Source organism: Phyllobates terribilis, unplaced genomic scaffold (genome assembly GCF_046119375.1).
Source record: "Phyllobates terribilis strain yellow unplaced genomic scaffold, ASM4611937v1 Scaffold_7__3_contigs__length_470593459, whole genome shotgun sequence".
Classification (NCBI taxonomy): Eukaryota; Metazoa; Chordata; class Amphibia; order Anura; family Dendrobatidae; genus Phyllobates; species Phyllobates terribilis.
The window spans coordinates 198,482,313-198,508,290 of NW_027362767.1; the positions used below are offsets into that span (position 1 = coordinate 198,482,313).

Here is a 25,978-nt window from a genome sequence, read left to right on the forward strand (position 1 = left end):
TGGGGGAAAAAACGCCAAAACTTTATTTAAAGAGCAGAAAATGTATATAAGTTAGTCAAACGTAATGGAGAAGCCTCGCTCCTGCTCCTTCCTCCGGATCTCACATTCTTTTGCCACTTGCTCCACTTTCCTCTGAAGAAGCGCTACAAGAAAAGGAGACTTAGATCACATGGTGAGAAAGCAGGCATCCAAATGACAGCGTGTGAATGGGGTCTAATTCTGAAGGGAGAACAAGTCTTCAATAACTCACCTGAGTTCTGGTCGATCCACTGCAGCGAGTCCACGTGAGCGTTCAGGATCTTACAGATCTGCTGCAGCTGCCAGGGCAGAATACACAGAGTCTCCTGTTACAGATTGTATTGTACGGGGGGTAATGTTACAGTCCAGGCCGTACGTGTATACGCAGAACACGCGAACACATATACAGTGGCAAAGGTCACGTTATACACGGGGTCCAATATGTGGGCAGCGCGGTATAGAGGAGAGGAGCAGAATGATAGACAGGACTGTGGGAGAAGATCCAGTGTAACTTGTACGTTATTCATAGCAATCCCTGGGGTTGTATGTAAGGAGTCCAGTGGGCGGGGCTACTAGTGACTGACAGCTCTGCCTGCAGTCATACAGGGAACACTGTCACTAGTAGCCCCGCCCACTGGACTCATTTACATAGAATTAGAGATTTTCATCAATTAAATGTAAGCTTTACTGAAACTTTTCCCACAATCATATCTATCAATCTGATCATCTCAGAGAACGAACATGACGGCTTCTCTGATATCACGGCTGCTTGGAGTTTCTATTGTCAGTGTCGACAGATTCAACTAAGAATAGCACTCCGTGTGGCACCAGGATTCATGTCCAAACCACAGCAGCACCGCTCAGACCCCAATCCTTCATACAAGCGATCCGGCAGAGCATTTGGGCTTCTGTTTAGGTTTTGCTTTAAAGTCAACCTTTAATGAGTTATTTTCTTATACATGATCCGCCATGTAAACATTAACCTCTTCACGACATATGACGTACATGTATGTCGTGTAGTGTCTGCATCTCCCCCTGCAGGTGATGACCAATTTACTCAGCCATCATGTGCCTCAAACAGCCGCCGGTGAAGCGGAGCCGTTACATCCCGCTGTCAATCTCTGACAGCAGCATTGACCGCGCCCTGGCGGGGGGACGCGTCACTCCACAAGTCCATAACATGATCGCGGGGCACCGATGGGTTGTCATGACAGCTGGGGGTCTGCTGATGACCCCCATATGCCTGTCATCACAATCCTCTGAAAGCGGGCCTTATTAGGAGATTGTGATTTTCCCTATACATACACCTGCTGATGCCCTGCTATGTATAGTACAAGCGATCAGACGATCACAGCTTCAACCCCCCTAAGGAGGCTATTAAATGCAGTAAACAGTGAAAAAAATGTAAAATATGGAGAAATAAAAAACTTCAAATCACTCATTTAATAAAATATACATATTTTTTAAAAAGCGCATATTTGGTATCGCTGGGTTCGTAAAAGTCAGATCTATCAAAATATATTATGTAAATTAATCGGATATGTAACGAGAGAAAAATCAAAACGCCAAAATTCCGTGGTTTATTTTTTTTGGGTTGCAACACTGCACTAAAACAATACGAGGCGATCAAACAATGGTATCTCCCCCAAAACGGTATCAGTAAAAACGTCAGCTCAGGTTGCAAAAATAAGCCCTCACCCGGCCCCAGATACTGAAAAATGGAAATATTATGCGTCTTGGAAACTGGCGACAAGAATTTTTTTTTTTTTTATAAATTTCTGCATTTTTTTTACACCATTTAAAAAAAAAAAAAAAAAAAAAAAGACATGTTTGGTATCTGTGCAGTCGTACTGCCCGGGGGAATCATACTGCAATGTCAGTTTTTCCATATAGTGAACATGGGAAATAAAAAAAACAGTTGTGGAATTGCGCTTTTTTTGCAATTTTTTCCCATTTTCTGGTACATTATATGGTCAAATCAATGGTGTCATTCAAAACTACAACTCGTCCTGCAAAAGTCCTCGCACGGCTATGTGGACGGAAAAAAATAAATAAATAATGGCTCTTGGAAGAAGGGAAGGAAAAAAACAAAAAACTGAAAATCCCCATGTCATGAAGGGGTTAAGGATTAAAGGGGTATTCTCATAGACATGTGTGGCATTCTCATAGGGTATAACACAAACTCATCCTCATCAATGCTGATCTACCTCTGGGTCCAGCACCTCGATGATGGCCACATGTGCAGATCTCCTCTATGATCTATGGGAGTCCTGACAATGACAGCTTAACTTTTCTCAAATCTCCCATAGGAGTAAGCTGAGAGACTCCAGGATCCGGAGGTGGGACCCCCCAAGTTATCAGTAAGGTGTTAGACCCTGGTGTATGCGGCTCCTCACCGGGGTGCTGGTGTCTCCGGGGCCGGCCGTCGTGTTCAGATGATCTATGACGTCCTTCAGATCCTGGGCCATGCGCTTCAGTTGGGCGTCAATGTTCTCTGCTAATTTGTATCTGTTGGAAAAAAGAAAGATGAAACTAAAAAAAGTCAGAAGAATAATCCATAGGACATAATAAAACAACAACTGATTCACAACCAAAACCTTCATTAGCCAAATATCCACTGCAAAGTCATCCTTTTCTACCAACATCCTAACGATTCATGTTTTCCTAGTCCTTTTCTCTTTTTGTGACGAGCAGAGCTTTAAGAGCTTGAGCTGCGTCAAGTGTTTTCTTTTGCTTCGCATTTTCCTTTTTTTTCCCATCCAAGAGAGAGACGTATTCTTCCATGGATACAGCCGCACGAGGTCTGGATTTACTGTGCACGTTGTAGAGAAACTTTATCAAGCGCCTCATCATCAGAGAACCATCTGAGGACCAGCTCTTTTAGTCACCTGACCTGTGATTGGCTGCAGCGGTAGTCTGAATCAGAGTGTGAGGAAATCCAATTGATAAAGAAGATGAAATGCGTGCAGTTTATTTCAATGTGTTTCTGAGTCAGACAGACTCCTCCTTCAGGACAAAACCACAATAAATGTTTTCTCCTGTCCTGTTCATTGTGGTTTTTGTCCTAAAGGAGGAGTCGGTCCGACTCTGATACATGAGATGGAAGATGAGATACATGCAGCTTATCGATTGGATTTCTTTATACATAACCAGCCCATGACAATGGTCCAAATACAAGTAGGAAGCCTCCAGCAATCCAGTCCCAGTACTCAACGAGTGCCGTGTAATACAGGCGCGTCTCACTAAATAAGAATATCATAAAAAAAACACTTTATTTCAGTTCTTCAATCCAAAAAGTGAAACTCCTATATTCTATAGGGCCATTACACGCAGAGGGATCCATTCTATAGGGCCATTACACGCAGAGGGATCCATTCTATAGGGCCATTACACGCAGAGGGATCCATTCTATAGGGCCATCACACGCGGAGGGATCCATTCTATAGGGCCATCACACGCAGAGGGATCCATTCTATAGGGCCATCACACGCAGAGGGATCCATTCTATAGAGCCATCACACGCAGAGGGATCCATTCTATAGAGCCATCACACGCAGAGGGATCCATTCTATAGAGCCATTACACGCAGAGGGATCCATTCTATAGCGCCATTACACGCAGAGGGATCCATTCTATAGCGCCATTACACGCAGAGGGATCCATTCTATAGCGCCATTACACGCAGAGGGATCCATTCTATAGCGCCATTACACGCAGAGGGATCCATTCTATAGCGCCATTACACGCAGAGGGATCCATTCTATAGCGCCATTACACGCAGAGGGATCCATTCTATAGCGCCATTACACGCAGAGGGATCCATTCTATAGCGCCATTACACGCAGAGGGATCCATTCTATAGCGCCATTACACGCAGAGGGATCCATTCTATAGCGCCATTACACGCAGAGGGATCCATTCTATAGCGCCATTACACGCAGAGGGATCCATTCTATAGCGCCATTACACGCAGAGGGATCCATTCTATAGCGCCATTACACGCAGAGGGATCCATTCTATAGCGCCATTACACGCAGAGGGATCCATTCTATAGCGCCATTACACGCAGAGGGATCCATTCTATAGCGCCATTACACGCAGAGGGATCCATTCTATAGCGCCATTACACGCAGAGGGATCCATTCTATAGCGCCACTACACGCAGAGGGATCCATTCTATAGCGCCACTACACGCAGAGGGATCCATTCTATAGCGCCACTACACGCAGAGGGATCCATTCTATAGCGCCACTACACGCAGAGGGATCCATTCTATAGCGCCACTACACGCAGAGGGATCCATTCTATAGCGCCACTACACGCAGAGGGATCCATTCTATAGAGCCACTACACGCAGAGGGATCTATTATATAGAGCCACTACACGCAGAGGGATCTATTATATAGAGCCACTACACGCAGAGGGATCTATTATATAGAGCCACTACACGCAGAGGGATCTATTATATAGAGCCACTACACGCAGAGGGATCTATTATATAGAGCCACTACACGCAGAGGGATCTATTATATAGAGCCACTACACGCAGAGGGATCTATTATATAGAGCCACTACACGCAGAGGGATCTATTATATAGAGCCACTACACGCAGAGGGATCTATTATATAGAGCCACTACACGCAGAGGGATCTATTATATAGAGCCACTACACGCAGAGGGATCTATTATATAGAGCCACTACACGCAGAGGGATCTATTATATAGAGCCACTACACGCAGAGGGATCTATTATATAGAGCCACTACACGCAGAGGGATCTATTATATAGAGCCACTACACGCAGAGGGATCTATTATATAGAGCCACTACAAGCAGAGGGATCTATTATATAGAGCCACTACACGCAGAGGGATCTATTATATAGTGCCACTACACGCAGAGGGATCTATTATATAGAGCCATTACACGCAGAGGGATCTATTATATAGCGCCATTACACGCAGAGGGATCTATTATATAGCGCCATTACACGCAGAGGGATCTATTATATAGCGTCACTACACGCAGAGGGATCTATTATATAGAGCCACTACACGCAGAGGGATCTATTATATAGAGCCATTACACGCAGAGGGATCTATTATATAGAGCCATTACACGCAGAGGGATCTATTATATAGCGCCATTACACGCAGAGGGATCTATTATATAGAGCCATTACACGCAGAGGGATCTATTATATAGAGCCATTACACGCAGAGGGATCTATTATATAGAGCCATTACACGCAGAGGGATCTATTATATAGAGCCATTACACGCAGAGGGATCTATTATATAGAGCCATTACACGCAGAGGGATCTATTATATAGAGTCATTACACGCAGAGGGATCTATTATATAGAGCCACTACACGCAGAGGGATCTATTATATAGAGCCACTACACGCAGAGGGATCTATTATATAGAGCCACTACAAGCAGAGGGATCTATTATATAGAGCCACTACACGCAGAGGGATCTATTATATAGTGCCACTACACGCAGAGGGATCTATTATATAGAGCCATTACACGCAGAGGGATCTATTATATAGCGCCATTACACGCAGAGGGATCTATTATATAGCGCCATTACACGCAGAGGGATCTATTATATAGCGTCACTACACGCAGAGGGATCTATTATATAGAGCCACTACACGCAGAGGGATCTATTATATAGAGCCATTACACGCAGAGGGATCTATTATATAGAGCCATTACACGCAGAGGGATCTATTATATAGCGCCATTACACGCAGAGGGATCTATTATATAGAGCCATTACACGCAGAGGGATCTATTATATAGAGCCATTACACGCAGAGGGATCTATTATATAGAGCCATTACACGCAGAGGGATCTATTATATAGAGCCATTACACGCAGAGGGATCTATTATATAGAGCCATTACACGCAGAGGGATCTATTATATAGAGTCATTACACGCAGAGGGATCTATTATATAGCGTCACTACACGCAGAGGGATCTATTATATAGCGTCACTACACGCAGAGGGATCTATTATATAGCGTCACTACACGCAGAGGGATCTATTATATAGCGTCACTACACGCAGAGGGATCTATTATATAGCGTCACTACACGCAGAGGGATCTATTATATAGCGTCACTACACGCAGAGGGATCTATTATATAGAGTCACTACACGCAGAGGGATCTATTATATAGCGTCACTACACGCAGAGGGATCTATTATATAGCGTCACTACACGCAGAGGGATCTATTATATAGCGTCACTACACGCAGAGGGATCTATTATATAGCGTCACTACACGCAGAGGGATCTATTATATAGCGTCACTACACGCAGAGGGATCTATTATATAGAGACACTACACGCAGAGGGATCTATTATATAGAGTCACTACACGCAGAGGGATCTATTATATAGAGTCACTACACGCAGAGGGATCTATTATATAGAGTCATTACACGCAGAGGGATCTATTACATAGAGTCATTACACGCAGAGGGATCTATTATATAGAGTCATTACACGCAGAGGGATCTATTACATAGAGTCATTACACGCAGAGGGATCTATTATATAGAGTCATTACACACAGAGGGATCTATTATATAGAGTCATTACACACAGAGGGATCTATTATATAGAGTCATTACACACAGAGTGATCTATTATATAGAGTCATTACACACAGAGGGATCTATTATAGAGTCATTACACACAGAGGGATCTATTCTAAAGGGTCCTTACACACAGAGGGATCTATTCTATAGGGTCCTTACACACAGAGGGATCTATTCTATAGTCATTACACACAGAGGGATCTATTATATAGAGTCACTACACGCAGAGGGATCTATTATATAGAGTCACTACACGCAGAGGGATCTATTATATAGAGTCATTACACGCAGAGGGATCTATTACATAGAGTCATTACACGCAGAGGGATCTATTACATAGAGTCATTACACGCAGAGGGATCTATTACATAGAGTCATTACACACAGAGGGATCTATTATATAGAGTCATTACACACAGAGGGATCTATTATATAGAGTCATTACACGCAGAGGGATCTATTATATAGAGTCGTTACACACAGAGGGATCTATTATATAGAGTCATTACACACAGAGGGATCTATTTCAAGTGTTTATTTCTGCTAATGATTATGGCTTACAGCCAATGAAAACACAAAAGTCATTATCTCAGTAAATTAGAATACTTTATAACAACAGCTTGAAAAATTATTTTAAAATCTGAAATGTCTGTTCAGTAAATGCCTCAATACTTGGTCGGCTCCTTTTGCATCAATTACTGCATCAATGTGGCAATGTGGCATGGAGGCGATCAGCCTGTGGCCCTGCTGAGGGGTTATGGAAGCCCAGGTGGCTTTGATAGCAGCCTTCAGCTCGTCTGCATTGTGGGGTCTGGGGTCTCTCATCTTCCTCTTGACAATACCCCATAGATTCTCTATAATAGATTCTCTATGGGGTTAAGGTCAGGCGAGTTTGCTGCCAATCAAGTACAGTGATACTGTTGTGTGTAAACCAGGTATTGGTACTTTTGGCAGTGTGAACAGGGGCCAAGTCCTGCTGGAGAATGACATTTCCATCTCCAAAAAGCTTGTCGGCAGAGGGAAGCATGAAGTGCTGTAAAATGTCCTGGTGTTTGGTCTTGATAAAACACAGTGGACCTCCACCAGCAGATGACATGGCTCCCCAAACCATCACTGATTGTGGAGACTTCACACTAGACCTCCAGCAGCTTGGATTGTGGCCTCTCCACTCTTCCTCCAGACTCTGGGACCTTCATTTCCAAATGAAAAGCAAAATTTACTTTCATCTGTAAACAACACCTTGGACCACTGAGAACAGTCCAGGTCTTCTTCTCCTTGGCCCAGGTAAGACGCTTCTGGCGTTGTCTATTGGTGATGAGGGGCTTGACACAAGGAATGTGACACTTGTAGCCCATGTCCTGGATACGTCTGTGTGTAATGAGTCTATATAATAGATCCCTCTGCGTGTAATGACTCTATATAATAGATCCCTCTGCGTGTAATGACTCCATATAATAGATCCCTCTGCGTGTAATGACTATATAATAGATCCCTCTGCGTGTAATGACTCTATATAATAGATCCCTCTGCGTGTAATGACTCTATATAATAGATCCCTCTGCGTGTAATGACTCTATATAATAGATCCCTCTGCGTGTAATGACTCTAATAGATCCCTCTGCGTGTAATGACTCTATATAATAGATCCCTCTGCGTGTAATGACTATATAATAGATCCCTCTGCGTGTAATGACTCTATATAATAGATCCCTCTGCGTGTAATGACTCTATATAATAGATCCCTCTGCGTGTAATGACTCTATATAATAGATCCCTCTGCGTGTAAGGACTCTATATAATAGATCCCTCTGCGTGTAATGACTCTATATAATAGATCCCTGTGTGTAATGACTCTATAATAGATCCCTCTGTGTGTAATGACTCTATATAATAGATCCCTCTGTGTGTAATGACTCTATATAATAGATCCCTCTGTGTGTAATGACTCTATATAATAGATCCCTCTGTGTGTAATGACTCTATATAATAGATCCCTCTGCGTGTAATGACTCTATATAATAGATCCCTCTGCGTGTAATGACTCTATATAATAGATCCCTCTGCGTGTAATGACTCTATATAATAGATCCCTCTGCGTGTAATGACTATATAATAGATCCCTCTGCGTGTAAGGACTCTATATAATAGATCCCTCTGCTTGTAATGACTATATATAATAGATCCCTCTGTGTGTAATGACTCTATATAATAGATCGCTCTGTGTGTAATGACTCTATATAATAGATCGCTCTGTGTGTAATGACTCTATATAATAGATCCCTCTGTGTGTAATGACTCTATATAATAGATCCCTCTGCGTGTAATGGCTCTATATAATAGATCCCTCTGTGTGTAATGACTCTATATAATAGATCCCTCTGCGTGTAATGACTATATAATAGATCCCTCTGCGTGTAATGACTATATAATAGATCCCTCTGCGTGTAATGACTCTATATAATAGATCGCTCTGCGTGTAATGACTCTATATAATAGATCCCTCTGTGTGTAATGACTCTATATAATAGATCCCTCTGTGTGTAATGACTCTATATAATAGATCCCTCTGTGTGTAATGACTCTATATAATAGATCCCTCTGTGTGTAATGACTCTATATAATAGATCCCTCTGTGTGTAATGACTCTATATAATAGATCACTCTGTGTGTAATGACTCTATATAATAGATCCCTCTGTGTGTAATGACTCTATATAATAGATCACTCTGTGTGTAATGACTCTATATAATATAGGAGTTTCACTTTTTGCACTGAAGAACTGAAATAAGTTAACTTTTTGATGATATTCTAATTTTGTGAGATGCACCTGTATGTCTTGTGACAGGAAGCTGATCATTCCATCTATTTGGACCCTTCAGGAGGATCAGACTAACATGTGTTCAGCTGATTTTTTTTATTTTATTTAAAGACGAACTGTCACTTACTAAAAAAAAAAGTTTAATTAAATTCCTTTTAAAATCCATGAGCGTCCCTAATTCTGATACTTTTTTCTGTTTTGCTCAATTCTTGAGATAGTCACATTTCTTTATTCTGGAGTGCAGCATGTGAAATCTCCGTAGTGCAGAAAAGCCCAGTTAGACTGCAAGCAGAGATTTCACATACTACGCTCCGAAAACAACAATGTGATTTTTACGAGGTATTTAACTCAATTTTTGGAGCAAATGGACAGATTCTTTTTTTAAACAGAATATTCTGAAAAAATATATCCCACATACTCATTCTAGCTCAGGACATTTCCCATATAGCTACATGTAGTGCCGTGTGGAGTCTAGACTCTAGGGCAGTGTCCCCCAACACATCATTTGTTCAGGATTTCCTTAGTATCATCTGTGCAACACTAAGGAAATCCTGAAAACATGACCCGCTGGAGGCAGTTGGGGACCGGAGCTGGGGGACACTGGTGTAGGGGTAAAGAGGTTTTTCAATTACTAATATCTGGTAAATTTTACAAAATGTAAGTCAGATCATTAATAGTAAGAAATAAGTTTCTGTTTTTCTATTTAGGAAAAGTAGTCACTTTTGTTAGATAATATGATCTACATTTACTGTCACATTAACATTAGCAGCATCTCAATAAGTAACCATATAAAGTCAATCTCCAAAGGTTGGAGTAACAAGTCCTAAGTGTAGAAGAGGTTTTGGCTGCGAGCCGTCTGGAGAATACCCGGCGGGCTCTAGTCCTGTTACTTACGTCTTTTCTCTCTCCTCGTCCGCGTGTTGGAGATAGATCGTCCCACTCTGCTCTTTCACCGATTCTTCCAGCGGTGTTAGAAGGTCCTCCAACTCTTTCTGCTGAGACAGTATAAAGTCCAGTTCTTGGTCCAATCTAACAAAATACAAGAAAAAAAATAATATAATATATATATATATATGAAATCTATCAATATTTTCTATTGTGATGTTTGTATATAAACATTGTACAGAATATTGGGGGAACAATAAGAACACGTGGCCCTGTATACAGTCTATGGGACCACTGGAGATAGCCGAGGACTCCTCTGCTCTCGTGATTGGTGGGGGTCTTGGTGCTCGGACCCCCAGCAATTAGCTCATTATCGATTATCTTGTGGATAAAGTAACTCAACCTTAATTCAATCCCGTTATTGGTAACTTAGTGGAATACTGGAAGAGACTCTCACATACAGGCCACACTCACACAACAGTACAGGCACCAGTTAGTTTTGGGCCACTAGCCCGGGGTCAGGCTGGGACTTCCGACCGCTATATGGGCACAGAAATGTATCGGTCACATGTTTGTGTGAAAATGGCTTTTATGGCAGAGATTTATTAAAGGGAGCACTAATCCATAGCAATTCACAGAACAATACAAACCTGCATCGCAACACATCAATAACAAACAAATCTGCACAAAACGTAACATATTCTGCATGGACAAAGGAGCGTGTTGTGGGTGCTCGAGTCCGCAGCACCATGTACGGTGGCCGGCATAGGACATGCAGAGCGAGTAGTTACTAAGAGATATTTTTGCTGTCTTACCTCTTCTGGTCCAGCTTCACCTTCTCCATCTCCCGGTGTAATGCGGTGATCTGACAACATAAGGCAGTGAGACATTAGATGGCTGCAGAGGCGGTCGCCGGCCACCGCAGCCTCCATGCGGCTCTCGCTCACCCTTTCCCCATTGGTGATCAGTGTTCGGTCCCAGGCATTGACTTGGGTAGCTTGTTGTAAAAAATGTTTGTCTTGATCTTCAAGCTCCAGACTCCATTTGTTGATGAGGTTTTCTAGTTGGGCGTAGGTCATAACAGCGGGCGCACTACTGTGAGGAGAGAAGCATTAACAGGGGGGCATGGCCACTGTTATTAGACGTCATAGAACAAAGAGAAAGCAGCAAAAGGCAAAATCAGCCTAAAAATGTAAATACAAACTGCACGCAATATTAAATCGACCTGATGAGGCTGGTGTTCTTACTTTGATCATCCACGTTAATATATTGTGGAAGGGAATCATGGACCTTCAGTACAGTGTGCAAATCAACTAAGAGTCTAAGTATTAAACTATTCTTCCATATAAAGGAGCAGGGGGGCAGTAGAGGAGTCGGTGCCATCTTGCACTTACCTTACAGGTGCGGCACCAGCAGTAATACTCTGCACAGCTCCTGTAGTCTGTGGTTTAGTAGCCAAGGCGGCTGCAAGAGAGAACAGATCGTCTCTGAATGGAGACTGATAGAAGGAATGCTTCAGCCCTGCGTCGAGCCTGCTGAGGACACACAGGAACCTGCGGCGTTTATAACTTTCAGAGCGGTTTAGCTTCTCAGAAATCTCAGCGTTTGGCCACGGCAGAAAATAGTCTCACATTTCAAACTGTTCTTGTAGAAGAACCAAGGAGGTGAATATCAAGATCACAAAGTGCTGCGTCCCCTGGCGGTCACTTGTGGAGAGGGAGAAGGCTGCACAATACGTGGCTGATATTCTCCAGCCTCCACCCATCAGACAGGACAATGCCCGTGACCAGCAGGGGACAGATGGACGTCGCTGCTCCAGCGGCACAATTCGGTTTTCTCTCTTTGTGATGCACATTCGGGACATTTATGAGAGGTTGTCCAGTAGTGTAGTGTACGTCGACATGTTAGAAACCCGGTTGTACCTGCAGCCGGAGCCGTGGAGGTTATTGAGAAGAGAGAAGCTGCAGACGTGGTGAGACCGGAGCCAAGGCCCAGCGTGCTGGGGGGCGCAGAGGAGGTTGTAGTCCCCAAAACTGCTGCAACTAAAGAAAGAAAAACAAATAACCTGCAGGCAATTCACTGTTAATTCTTTCTGCAAATTTACAAAATACTTCACAAAATGACACGGAGAAGGAGGATAATGCAGGATGGTGGTCAGCAGGGCGGAGAGATTGTAAGAAGGCTCTGGTATCGGAGGGTCCATTTACACTGCGCGATGCAGTCGTTTAATAACCTGTTACTCCAGGCAGAGATGTACTGATCCATCAGTAGTAAGTCCATCAGTGCGCACAGGCTGCGATCATCCCAGTCCGGTGTATACAGGATAAAGCGACACAGCCGAAAAAACACGATCCATTGGGGAAACCAAGAGATCATGTCACCCGATACACAAGGGTTAGCTCCTTCACCAGATCGTCAGCCTGTTTACTGCACAATTAATGAGCGTTCCTAGGAACCCTTCTTCCTGAGATTTGAGCCATGAACATCACAGGTACAACAGCATGCAAAACCATTCTTGTGATTTTAACAATTTTAAAAGGTGTTGTGCACTACTAGGACGCCACCTTTCGAGTCCGGATCAGCGCTGACGCCACCGTCACCTCCTCCAGATATACTGAACGTTAGCAGGAAGCCGGGGCTGCGGACGCTCTTTGACCTCCTCTTGATGTTCGATTTGTCTGAAGGCGCAGACAGAGACGCCAGCGCTGATTCAGATGACATAACCTCACGCGAGCCCCGGGAACACATGTGCCGTCATTGCTGACACTGTGCCGCAATATGACGCGAGTATACGTGCTTTTATTTTAAGAGAGCCAAACATGAGGAATCAGAAGGGGTTGCCCAAGTGATGGACAACCCCTTTAAACCACAATGTCTTGGTGTCCTCAGATGAGCCTGGATGTACAGTTTAATTTATGAAATGTGTGAAAGTAAACAAAGTCCGACCAACTCTGTGCCCCACCAATTTGTAAAATGAACAATGCCCAACCAACTCCATGCCGTATCAATGTGTTAGATGAGGGGTCTCAAACACGTAGCCCGAAGGCCACATGCGGCCCCTGAGGCTGCTTAATCCGTGATAATCAGTGATTCTTTTCAGTTGAATGCTCTACAAGATGGGGACATTACTACAAGATGAGGACCAGGATGGGCACATTATTACAAGATGGGGACATTACTACAAGATGAGGACATTACTACAAGCTGGGGACCAGGATGGGGACATTACTACAAGATGAGGACATTACTACAAGCTGGGAACCGGGATGGGCACATTACTACAAGCTGGGGAGTGGGATGGGCACATTACTACAAGCTGGGGAGTGGGATGGGCACATTACTACAAGCTGGGGAGAGGGATGGGCACATTACTACAAGCTGGGGAGAGGGATGGGCACATTACTACAAGCTGGGGAGTGGGATGGGCACATTACTACAAGCTGGGGAGTGGGATGGGCACATTACTACAAGCTGGGGACCGGGATGGGCACATTACTACAAGCTGGGGACCGGGATGGGCACATTACTACAAGCTGGGGACCGGGATGGGCACATTACTACAAGATGGGGAACCGGGATGGGCACATTACTACAAGATGGGAGACCGGGATGGGCACATTACTACAAGCTGGGGACCGGGATGGGCACATTACTACAAGCTGGGAGACCGGGATGGGCACATTACTACAAGCTGGGAGACCGGGATGGGCACATTACTACAAGCTGGGAGACCGGGATGGGCACATTACTACAAGCTGGGAGACCGGGATGGGCACATTACTACAAGCTGGGAGACCGGGATGGGCACATTACTACAAGCTGGCTTCTTTACTGCTAACAGAGTAGGTTTTGCCTGCAGACAAAAAAAACTGCAAAAAAGCAATATGTGAAAATGTAGATTGTGAGTGCGGTGCGTGGGAAAACTGACAGCACCTGGATCGGTGTTATTCAGTGTAGATGACCATTGTGTTTTGGTTTCTCCACAGACAGAATAGAGTGAAAAGTGATTTGGATGAGACTCTATTCAAATCCATGAGAGGCTCAAAAAAAACAAAACAAACCCCACAGATCAACCATGTAACATCCAAGTTTTTATGTATAAAAGTGAATGTCATATGGATAACGATACAGGTGAAAAATCCTCACTTTTTTCTGGATGAAATTTTTTATATAATATATATATGCTTGTGTGAACCTAGCCTGTATGTGATAATGATTAGACACTTAAAAACCTGCGATCAGATTCCCTTTATTATGTAAAATGAAAGCAGCATGATGTAGGGGCAGAGCCCCTGATTACAGTGTTACTTGCTGGGTTGCTTGCTGCAGTTTTCATGAGATCACCGTTTTCTCTGCTGCAGATCTAGCAGTTCTTTGAATGCTGATCTCTGTATAACCCCGCCCACAACACTGATTGGCAGATTTCTGTGTACACTGTGCATAGGCAGGAAGCTACCAATCAGTGGTGGGGGCGGGGTTACTCAGAGAAGATGGACTACACTGCATGAGACAACTAGTCCTGTAGTGATAATCTCCTGCTATTAAACACTGAACAAGCAGCCCAGTAAGTGATACGTCGCTGGAATCAAGGTCTCAGTCTCTACATTATGCTACTCTTACATTACAGAGCAAAAACATCGATGCAAAAGTAAAAATTTTAAGGAAACAATTCTACTAGCTTTTGAATTTTTTTTAGATTATGTCTCCATTTTTCGAGACTCCTATCACTTCCTTTTTGGTCGGTGGAGCTGTGTGACGGCTTATATTTTGCGGGGAGATGTGACATTTTTATTGATACCGTTTTAGGAGAGATGTAAGAAGTGATAAAAATGTCACAGCACTTTTTGCGGTATTGCAGCAACCCAAAAAAACCTAAACGCCATTTTGTAATTTTCTTCTGTTTACTGGTTGTGTTAATTATGTTCATATTTTGATAAATCAGACTTTTCTGGATGCGGCGATGCCATGTCTTATTTTTAATATGGAAAAAAAGGGGCGATTTTAATTTTTTTTTTTAACTTTTTACTGTATTTACTAGTCCCCTTAGGGGACTTGAAGGTGATTGCCTGATATTATACCACAGTATTGCTGCATATAGTAAAAACCACAGGCCACAGCTTGGGTTTCAAGGTAGCTCCATAATGAAAAGCATGGAGGTCTTCAGCAGCAGGTCTCGTATCAACCCAACGGCGACCCGTGGTCCTGTGATGGGAGCGCCGATGGTTGTATAGAATGATGCCCCCCATGCCGGTGCGATGATAATGCAGCTGTCGGAGTTGGCAGTGGCATTTAACAAGCCTCAGCTCTGCCCATGGCTGATAGATGGGGTCCCGGCTGTAATACACAGCCATTACCTGCCGGGTATGAGCCGAGCACCCCGTGAGCCCGCTCCATGCACTCACTACTGACTCGTGTCATACAATGTATGTCTGATCGCAATAAGTGATTATCTGACATATTTAAAGTTAATAGAGAAAAAAAATAGTCAAAAAAATAAAATAAAAAAGCAAAACAGATGTCACATGAGAGAACAATGCACCGCTTCACACGGATGTAAAACCAGACCGGGATGTGTTACTGCAGCCTAGTGGGGCGTCCACACTGTGGAGTTTACATTTTTGGGACAATTTGCAGTTTTTGCAATAAGCGAGACATTCGGCTTCCAGAGCACAGTGCTCTCCGCACGGACACGTGTCTCATACTGACACCATAACTTACCTTGTGTCGGCTCGGGCGGCTTTACAAACAGGTTTGGAGTCGGCTGCACTGGAGCAGTCTGCGTTGGGGCAGTAGCCAGAGTCGAAATGTTTGATGCAACAGACGGTCCCATACAGAAAGCTAAACGAGAGAGGCGGCCATGATTCAGAGAAGGGACACACTGTTACCAACATAGAATATTTGGGTTAGGCGACCAGATCAGTTCTCTTATATAAAAACCAAGGCTGAGGATATTTCCCAAAAACAAGCATTAACCACGGCTTCCGATCAGGGTAGGAAAGTTCCTGTGGATGGTTTCATTGCTCGGCACTTTGATAGACCTCAATATAAAAGCCCCCCAAGAAGTGCCGGCAGCACATTAGAACCCCGGGATTTGTCCTGAAAACGCCCTGCAGTTGGATTAGTTTGAGAAAACTTTTGAGCAACAGTAAGAAATAATGGAGCCATCAGCACCGTACCTGGGGTCTGCACTGCACTGCTGGCTGCCAGGGTGGGAGCCGGCGCTGTCGCTGTAATGGGGGCTATAGCCGTCGTCACAGCACCCGCAAAACTGAAGCCCCCACCACTGCCGGCCGTGCTGGGAGGTGCTGGGAGCGGCTGAGTAATTGCAGTCCCGAAAGTGAAGCCAGAGGTCTGAGCGACCCCGCTGGCAGGGGCCCCGGCTGCTCCCGCTACCACCTGCGGCGTTCCTACCAGTCCCAGCTTAGGTGCAGGGTTTCTGAAATTAAAGTACAAATGGATTATTAACAAGTACAAGTCTATCATCCCGACAGGCGTCCAGACGGTACAAGAGCGGTGTCACCGGTAAATCAGCCTAGAAGAGCATTCATAGTGTGAACACGACCCTAATACATCTCGATGTCACAGCACTGGTATAGTAGACGGCTACAAACCAGGTATCATTCTTAGGCCACGGCCCCACTATCAGTATTTGGTCAGTATTTTTTCTCAGGAGTGGGAACCAAGACCAGGAGTGGGTGATAAATCCAGAATTGGTGACTTGTTCCTATTACACCTTTTCTCTGATTGTTCCTCACCTGGTTGTATCTCCCACTCCTGAGAAAAAACACTGACCGAATACTGACCAAATACTGATAGTGGGGCCGTGACCTTATTGTTGTACTGGAACCTACAGTGAAAGTCTACACGCCCCTGTTAAAATGCCTGGCTTTTGTCATGTGAAATAAATCCTACCAAGAAGAATCATGGGAGAACTTTTTCCACCTTTAATGTTGGCCGTAACCTATACAATTCAATTGAGAAACCGAAAGCTCCGACTCCCTCATACGCGGCTCCGACTCCCTCATACGCGGCTCCGACTCCCTCATACACTGCTCCGGCCCCCCTCATACACTGCTCCGGCCCCCCTCATACACTGCTCCGGCCCCCCTCATACACTGCTCCGGCCCCCCTCATACACGGCCCCGACTCCCTCATACGCGGCCCCGACTCCCTCATACACTGCTCCGGCCCCCCTCATACACTGCTCCGACTCCCCTCATACACGGCCCCGACTCCCTCATACGCGGCCCCGACTCCCTCATACACTGCTCCGGCCCCCTCATACACTGCTCCGGCCCCCCTCATACACTGCTCCGGCCCCCCTCATACACGGCCCCGACTCCCTCATACGCGGCCCCGACTCCCTCATACGCGGCCCCGACTCCCTCATACGCTGCTCCGGCCCCCCTCATACACTGCTCCGACTCCCCTCATACACGGCCCCGACTCCCTCATACGCGGCTCCGACTCCCTCATACATGGCTCATGTGTAAGTGATACATTTACTGTAGCACAGATTCATCTCAGCTAAAAGTCCAGATCCTGAGATCAGGAATAGGACAGACATTTATAGGACATTTCATAACTTTCCCAAATTCTTATGAAGAAATATTCCCCACAAACTGCATTGAACGACTGCACCCAATTTATTATATATTTTAGGAGTCGGGGCCGGTCCATTTTATACAGACACCAACTCCACAGCCCTGATGTAAACACAGATTCCCTTTATACTCTGGCCCCTGAAGGAGCCAGAACACATTGTGAAACGCTTTGTCTCTCCTGTATCAGCCCCCAGGTGAACACTGCTTCTTCCTATAAAAGGGTTTTTTTTTTAGTTAAAATAATGAAAATGTACACACACCCTCCCAATGCTGCTCCGGCGCTCTCTGTTCAGCTTGATGCGGTGACATCAGCAACCTCCAGTGACCGGACGCTGATTGGTTGAAGGGTCAGGAGCAGCCGGTCAGTGTTGGGTCACCAGAGGTCGGTGACATCACGGCTCTACGCTTGGAGGGTGACACCAGGTACGGGAGACAGTATGCTTTAACCCCCTGGTTGTACACGGACAAGTTCATCTTTTGTGTGGAGTACACCTTTAACACCTTGGAAATATTCAACATACAAGAATGGTGGAAGTGTGCACTAGGTGCACATCACACAGCCAGCACCCGACAGGTGCCATTGGCACGTATGGAGGCATTTAAATGGTTGTATATACAGGGAAGGGGATGCTTATGGTGTTGTCATGGCAGCTGGAGGGGCTACTGAAGACCCCATGTCTGTCATGAGTATACATCAGTGAACTTCATAGGAGATGTTTAGAATACACAGGCAATTCTATATTGCCGTATATCGTACAAATATGTGAAGAAGTTACATGAAAGTATAGAGAACTGCTTCTCTTACCCGATGACCAGGCCCCCGGCAGGTGCAGCCGAAGTCGTCGGGGCCCCAAAAGAGAATCCAGCTGTTGGAACAGCGGAAGGAGCTGGTGTGGAGAAAGCGAAGGGACCGCTGGTCTGATTTGCAGGCGCCACCGTAGAAGCAGGAGTTTGTGTTGGTGTGCCGAAAGAAAAGCCTGCAGATGGTGCAGCTGGCGCCGCAGCGCCACCAAATGAGGAGCCGCCAGCTCCTGTCGATGCCGTCGTTTTCGGAGTGCCAAATGTGAAACCACCAGATGAACTTGTCCCAAAGTTAAAGCCGCTCATTTTGATCCTGCCGAGGACGGGACAGAAACGTTACAGCAAAGGTTATTCTCATATCTGCATCTAAAATAGCAATTTACAGGTTAATAACATATTACAGAGACACGATCTGCAGTGACCACACCGAGAGCAGAGGGTTCAGCTCCTACACGCAAGAAACGCCATCATGGCAACAGTGCGGCTTATATCAGAGCGTTGTCACTGCGGAGAGCTGTATCGCTGCACCAGCCTCACTTCAACCCAACAACACCTTTACACGCCCGGTCCGTTCCTCCAATGCTGAGAATTCTGGGATTGCATAGATATGATAGATCTGAAGCCTCTGTCACTCCAGCTCTATTCCTCGCCTTGCGCAGCCTCCTCCTGCTTGATGGCTCCTTTGTCACAGCATAGAGGCCATCAGTCATGCCGGAGGCCGTGGACTCCCCGCTGCTGTGTCTGGGCTAGCCTGGGTTGTACAGAGTCAGGCAGGGGGAGCCAAAATGGAAAGGGCCACATTCACTGGGATGTGACGAGACCAGTAATGGACGGCCTTTATAAGGAGTACCAGTCCTCCCCAAAGCTGAGTGCCCAGAGGGAGCGCTCTCTAGATGGACCTGGCTGCTCACCAGCTTTACATGAAAAGCATATAAAACCTAAAAAGATTCAGTACAAGCGAGACCATAGTGAAGGGGTAAGAAGAGAGCTGGCGGATGTAGAGCGAAGCCCCCAACCTGCAGCCATCTAGGCGTCACAAGATCTAAAGGTTACATTGATGACGTCAGCGCGATTTGTGACCAGTCCAAGGGATCAGGCCGCTACTGTATGCAATGATGATGCTACTACTAGTGCCACGTGCACTAATATGACGGAAGAGGTCAAATATATTGGGCTCAGAAATCAGCCGCATCTTCCAGTCATACAGACAGGGTCTGAATAAGAACACCATTCCGCTCTGGTGACTGTCAGACCAACAAAGCTGGACTGGCCAGACAGGACATCAATCAGAGCGGAGGGTTAGTGCTGGCAGGATGCAGACTACCCCTGCTGCAGCCCCGTCCGGACGGCGGGAAGAAGCAGCATGGGGCGGTGTTATAAGTAACTGCCTTATTCACACACGTCTGTCTGCCTTCACAATGGAAACAGTCAGCTTTACACGGGTTCATTGTTATCCAAAAAATTCACGAGTTCAGCTATTTCCAGCAATCAGTCTCTGAAAACTCATCGTACTTTGCACTGTCCATCTTTTTTCTCTTGGACCCATTCACATTGTGGGTGAGATCCGGCAGGACGGGCGCGCGGGCATACGCACCATGAGCCCAAAAATATATGAGCAGCAGTAGAGACACTAAGGAGCTGTCAATCAGGCCAAGTGGGCGGAGACTTAGCTGAGCTCATGGTTGCATTGATTTGTGGAGGTGCAAAGTAATGAGGCCAATAGAGCGCAGCCGGCCCATCAACCGAGAGAGGTACAAGGGGAAAACGCCCCCTCCAAAGCTGCAGTTTGTTTAAAACAAAATAAATAAAATTGTGCTTTACTCGCCCTCCCCAGGTCTAGCACGGAGTCTCCACAGCTGTCCCGGGTGTGTGATTGGCTGCAGCGATGTTGAAGTGACGTCAGCACTGCAGCCAATCAGTGAGCTCAGCGGCTAGTGTCAACTCAGTGGTCAGCACTGCAGACAGTAACACACAATGGGGCAGCAGCAGAGACTCAGCACTGGACCCGGGGAGGGGGAGTAGAGCCCAGTTTGTTTAGCTTTCCTGGAGACAGCAGCCCCTTTGCCTCCGCTCCCTGCTCTCCTGCTGCAGACAGATCAGACATCCACTAACAGCACGTATCACACACGGGAAATGAAGCCATACTTAAAATAACATAATTAAAAAAACGCAGGAATCCAGATTTTTCGTAAAAACCGGTTCACAAAACTGTGTGTGTGCACTGAGGCAGAGGGCAGGCAGGTGGACGTGTCTGCCATTACTATGGCCCTGTGCTCTGCCAGGACCCGCCCACCTCCGGGTCACAGCTCTCCGTACACCGAACAGAGGGAGGCGGAGCACCGGCGGACACCCTACCTGCACACGGCGGACGAACCGCCGGCTACTGAACGGTCACACGGCTCTGGGCGCCACAGACAGACAGCGTGCTGACGTCACGAACGTCATCAAACCACGTGCTCCCGTGAGGACCGTTTTCTAATGTATTGAGCTGGCGGAATAGCGCCTATAAGAATCGTGACGGGAGAGCCGGTAACGCAAACGTTCGGACTCGAGTCTGGATCCTACAGGGAGGCTGCGGCTCTGCGGAGATCGCACGTCACATCTTCTTTATCTGACAGCATAAGGGCATATGCCGTGGTCACCCTCAATACCGGACCGGAAGCTGAGTGTCACCATAGTAACCATGTTGCTGTGGAAACCAACAGGGCACCGCTCCGGAGACGCCGGCGGGACTCACAGTACCTGCGGTAAATGTGCACCGTGTGACTGGAGGCAGATGATTAAGAGACGCATAATAGGCGCAAAAAGCCGCAACTTGGCCATGTGCTTCTTATTCCCCAGTCCTGTGGCTTCTCCTGCATTCTCCCTTTCAGCTATTCAGATAGTTTGTGTCCCCTGGGGTCGCTCCATCAGTGTTTGCCCCGGTGCTGCCCCCCTGGCAATGTCTCGGGGCTGCCTCCCCCCTGGCGGTGTCTCGGGGCTGCCTCCCCCCTGGCGGTGTCTCGGGGCTGCCTCCCCCCTGGCGGTGTCTCGGGGCTGCCTCCCCCCTGGCGGTGTCTCGGAGCTGCCTCCCCCCTGGCGGTGTCTCGGGGCTGCCTCCCCCCTGGCGGTGTCTCGGGGCTGCCTCCCCCCTGGCGGTGTCTCGGAGCTGCCTCCCCCCTGGCGGTGTCTCGGGGCTGCCTCCCCCCTGGCGGTGTCTCGGGGCTGCCTCCCCCCTGGCGGTGTCTCGGGGCTGCCTCCCCCCTGGCGGTGTCTCGGGGCTGCCTCCCCCCTGGCGGTGTCTCGGGGCTGCCTCCCCCCTGGCGGTGTCTCGGGGCTGCCTCCCCCCTGGCGGTGTCTCGGGGCTGCCTCCCCCCTGGCGGTGTCTCGGGGCTGCCTCCCCCCTGGCGGTGTCTCGGGGCTGCCTCCCCCCTGGCGGTGTCTCGGGGCTGCCTCCCCCCTGGCGGTGTCTCGGAGCTGCCTCCCCCCCTGGCGGTGTCTCGGGGCTGCCTCCCCCCTGGCGGTGTCTCGGAGCTGCCTCCCCCCTGGCGGTGTCTCGGGGCTGCCTCCCCCCTGGCGGTGTCTCGGGGCTGCCTCCCCCCTGGCGGTGTCTCGGGGCTGCCTCCCCCCTGGCGGTGTCTCGGGGCTGCCTCCCCCCTGGCGGTGTCTCGGGGCTGCCTCCCCCCTGGCGGTGTCTCGGGGCTGCCTCCCCCCTGGCGGTGTCTCGGGGCTGCCTCCCCCCTGGCGGTGTCTCGGGGCTGCCTCCCCCCTGGCGGTGTCTGGGGGCTGCCTCCCCCCTGGCGGCGTCTGGGGGCTGCCTCCCCCCTGGCGGTGTCTGGGGGCTGCCTCCCCCCTGGCGGTGTCTCGGAGCTGCCTCCCCCCTGGCGGTGTCTCGGAGCTGCCTCCCCCCTGGCGGTGTCTCGGGGCTGCCTCCCCCCTGGCGGTGTCTCGGGGCTGCCTCCCCCCTGGCGGTGTCTCGGAGCTGCCTCCCCCCCTGGCGGTGTCTCGGGGCTGCCTCCCCCCTGGCGGTGTCTCGGAGCTGCCTCCCCCCTGGCGGTGTCTCGGGGCTGCCTCCCCCCTGGCGGTGTCTCGGGGCTGCCTCCCCCCTGGCGGTGTCTCGGGGCTGCCTCCCCCCTGGCGGTGTCTCGGGGCTGCCTCCCCCCTGGCGGTGTCTCGGGGCTGCCTCCCCCCTGGCGGTGTCTCGGGGCTGCCTCCCCCCTGGCGGTGTCTCGGGGCTGCCTCCCCCCTGGCGGTGTCTCGGGGCTGCCTCCCCCCTGGCGGTGTCTCGGGGCTGCCTCCCCCCTGGCGGTGTCTCGGGGCTGCCTCCCCCCTGGCGGTGTCTGGGGGCTGCCTCCCCCCTGGCGGCGTCTGGGGGCTGCCTCCCCCCTGGCGGTGTCTGGGGGCTGCCTCCCCCCTGGCGGTGTCTCGGAGCTGCCTCCCCCCTGGCGGTGTCTCGGAGCTGCCTCCCCCCTGGCGGTGTCTCGGGGCTGCCTCCCCCCTGGCGGTGTCTCGGGGCTGCCTCCCCCCTGGCGGTGTCTCGGCGCTGCCGCCCCCCTGCCGGTATCTCGGGGCTGCTGCAGTAACACTACCCTGGTGCCGGGAGTACAGCCGGAGTTTTCTGTGATGCTTTTTAATTTCACCTCCTTTCTGGTAAATTGGGCCTCATTCACATATCCGGTTTTTCCACTTGAGATAAACGGACTGATTTTTCTTTGGCTCAGACTGTGATCAGATGGAGGAACTAATGTGGAGAAAAAGATAAGAAAATGTTTCTCCACTGTCAGTCCCTGAGAATCAGATCCCGCTCAGATGTCACCCGAGTGCAGTCTGGTTTTTCACCGACCCATAGACTTTCTTTGCCGATTTTGATCTGACCTGTTTCCGGGAAGTTCCACAGAGCGATTAGTCTGCGAAAAATCACTGACATGTTACTGGCCCCAATCACAGGTATGGTGGCTATCCCTGGGGATCACAGGTATGGTCCCTGGGGATCACAGGTATGGTCCCTGGGGATCACCGGTATGGTCCATGCAGATCACAGGTATGGTGGCTACCCCTGGAGATCACAGGTATGGTGGCTACCCCTGGAGATCACAGGTATGGTGGCTACCCCTGGAGATCACAGGTATGGTGGCTACCCCTGGAGATCACAGGTATGGTGGCTACCCCTGGAGATCACAGGTACGGTGGCTACCCCTGGAGATCACAGGTACGGTGGCTACCCCTGGAGATCACAGGTATGGTGGCTACCCCTGGAGATCACAGGTATGGTGGCTACCCCTGGAGATCACAGGTATGGTGGCTACCCCTGGAGATCACAGGTATGGTGGCTACCCCTGGAGATCACAGGTATGGTGGCTACCCCTGGAGATCACAGGTATGGTGGCTACCCCTGGAGATCACAGGTATGGTGGCTACCCCTGGGGATCACAGGTATGGTGGCTACCCCTGGAGATCACAGGTACGGTGGCTACCCCTGGAGATCACATGTATGGTCCCTGGGGATCACAGGTATGGTGGCTACCCCTGGAGATCACAGGTATGGTGGCTACCCCTGGAGATCACAGGTATGGTGGCTACCCCTGGGGATCACAGGTATGGTGGCTACCCCTGGGGATCACAGGTATGGTGGCTACCCCTGGAGATCACAGGTATGGTGGCTACCCCTGGAGATCACAGGTACGGTGGCTACCCCTGGAGATCACATGTATGGTCCCTGGGGATCACAGGTATGGTGGCTACCCCTGGAGATCACAGGTATGGTGGCTACCCCTGGAGATCACAGGTATGGTGGCTACCCCTGGAGATCACAGGTATGGTGGCTACCCCTGGAGATCACAGGTATGGTGGCTACCCCTGGAGATCACAGGTAGGGTGGCTACCCCTGGAGATCACAGGTAGGGTGGCTACCCCTGGAGATCACAGGTAGGGTGGCTACCCCTGGAGATCACAGGTAGGGTGGCTACCCCTGGAGATCACAGGTAGGGTGGCTACCCCTGGAGATCACAGGTAGGGTGGCTACCCCTGGAGATCACAGGTAGGGTGGCTACCCCTGGAGATCACAGGTAGGGTGGCTACCCCTGGAGATCACAGGTAGGGTGGCTACCCCTGGAGATCACAGGTACGGTGGCTACCCCTGGAGATCACAGGTACGGTGGCTACCCCTGGAGATCACAGGTACGGTGGCTACCCCTGGAGATCACAGGTACGGTGGCAATCCCTGGAGATCACAGGTACGGTGGCAATCCCTGGAGATCACAGGTACGGTGGCAATCCCTGGAGATCACAGGTACGGTGGCAATCCCTGGAGATCACAGGTACGGTGGCAATCCCTGGAGATCACAGGTACGGTGGCTATCCCTGGAGATCACAGGTACGGTGGCTATCCCTGGAGATCACAGGTACGGTGGCTATCCCTGGAGATCACAGGTACGGTGGCTATCCCTGGAGATCACAGGTACGGTGGCTATCCCTGGAGATCACAGGTACGGTGGCTATCCCTGGAGATCACAGGTATGGTCCCTGGAGATCACAGGTACGGTGGCTATCCCTGGAGATCATAGCCAGCGCTTGTAAGTGAAGATCAGACGTGTGAATGCGGCCACACTGTGTATATAGGGCAGTTTGGCACCAGGGTCTGTATTTCCCCCTCTCCAGCTGTTTGGGATGATTGTGGCTGATCACCGGCATTTCTCGGGTCTGGTATAAAGGGGCAGAGCGGTCACCATGGATCGTGCTGTGGGTGAGTTGTGCTGTCTGTCTGCTCAGCTCTGGTTAGTCAGGACTTTCATATAGTGGCCGGTCTAGGACTTTCATATAGTGGCCGGCCGGTCTAGGACTTTCATATAGTCGCCGGCCGGTCTAGGACTTTCATATAGTGGCCGGCCGGTCTAGGACTTTCATATAGTGGCCGGCCGGTCTAGGGCTTTCATATAGTGGCCGGCCGGCCGGTCTAGGGCTTTCATATAGTGGCCGGCCGGTCTAGGGCTTTCATATAGTGGCCGGCCGGTCTAGGATTTTCTCTTGTAATATTTGTGTGTTGTTTTGCTGACTTGTATATGAGGCTAATTATTCTGGATGGGGCCAGTTTTATTATCTTGCCTGTAGTGCCGTCCTGTGTGCTGACCCCCTCTCCCATCCTGTCAGTATATGTGCGTGCGCAGACGCCATGTTTCTTGTGCCCCTAAACTTTTAAAATATCAGACTGGCACCATGGAGGCGCTCGCTCTGCAGCGCTGTGTGCACTGTGTT

At 48.7% G+C, this 25,978-nt stretch overlaps 2 protein-coding genes across 3 annotated transcripts in view; one reads left to right on the forward strand and one right to left on the reverse strand.

Moving 5' to 3' along the window:
- NUP62CL (nucleoporin 62 C-terminal like) lies at positions 1-21,254 on the reverse strand. Of its 2 annotated transcripts, none has more exons than XM_073639653.1 (12): positions 21,104-21,254; positions 18,753-19,061; positions 16,520-16,779; positions 16,062-16,181; positions 12,266-12,385; positions 11,738-11,807; positions 11,291-11,435; positions 11,159-11,208; positions 10,353-10,487; positions 2,415-2,526; positions 251-317; positions 1-143 (listed from the first exon to the last, which is right to left on the reverse strand). In XM_073639653.1, the coding sequence occupies exons 2-12, from the start codon at positions 19,052-19,054 to the stop codon at positions 52-54; spliced, it is 1,473 nt and encodes a 490-aa protein (XP_073495754.1). In that variant the 5' UTR covers positions 19,055-19,061; positions 21,104-21,254; the 3' UTR covers positions 1-51. The 2 variants fall into 2 exon arrangements, with proteins under 2 accessions (XP_073495754.1, XP_073495753.1); XM_073639652.1 differs by having other exon boundaries at positions 11,291-11,438.
- Positions 21,073-25,978, forward strand: part of DNAAF6 (dynein axonemal assembly factor 6) — a 27,132-nt gene continuing 22,226 nt past the window's right edge. The window contains exon 1 of the mRNA XM_073639655.1: positions 21,073-21,495. The gene's annotated coding sequence lies outside the window, so the exon portion shown is untranslated. The remainder of the gene's footprint in view (positions 21,496-25,978) is intronic.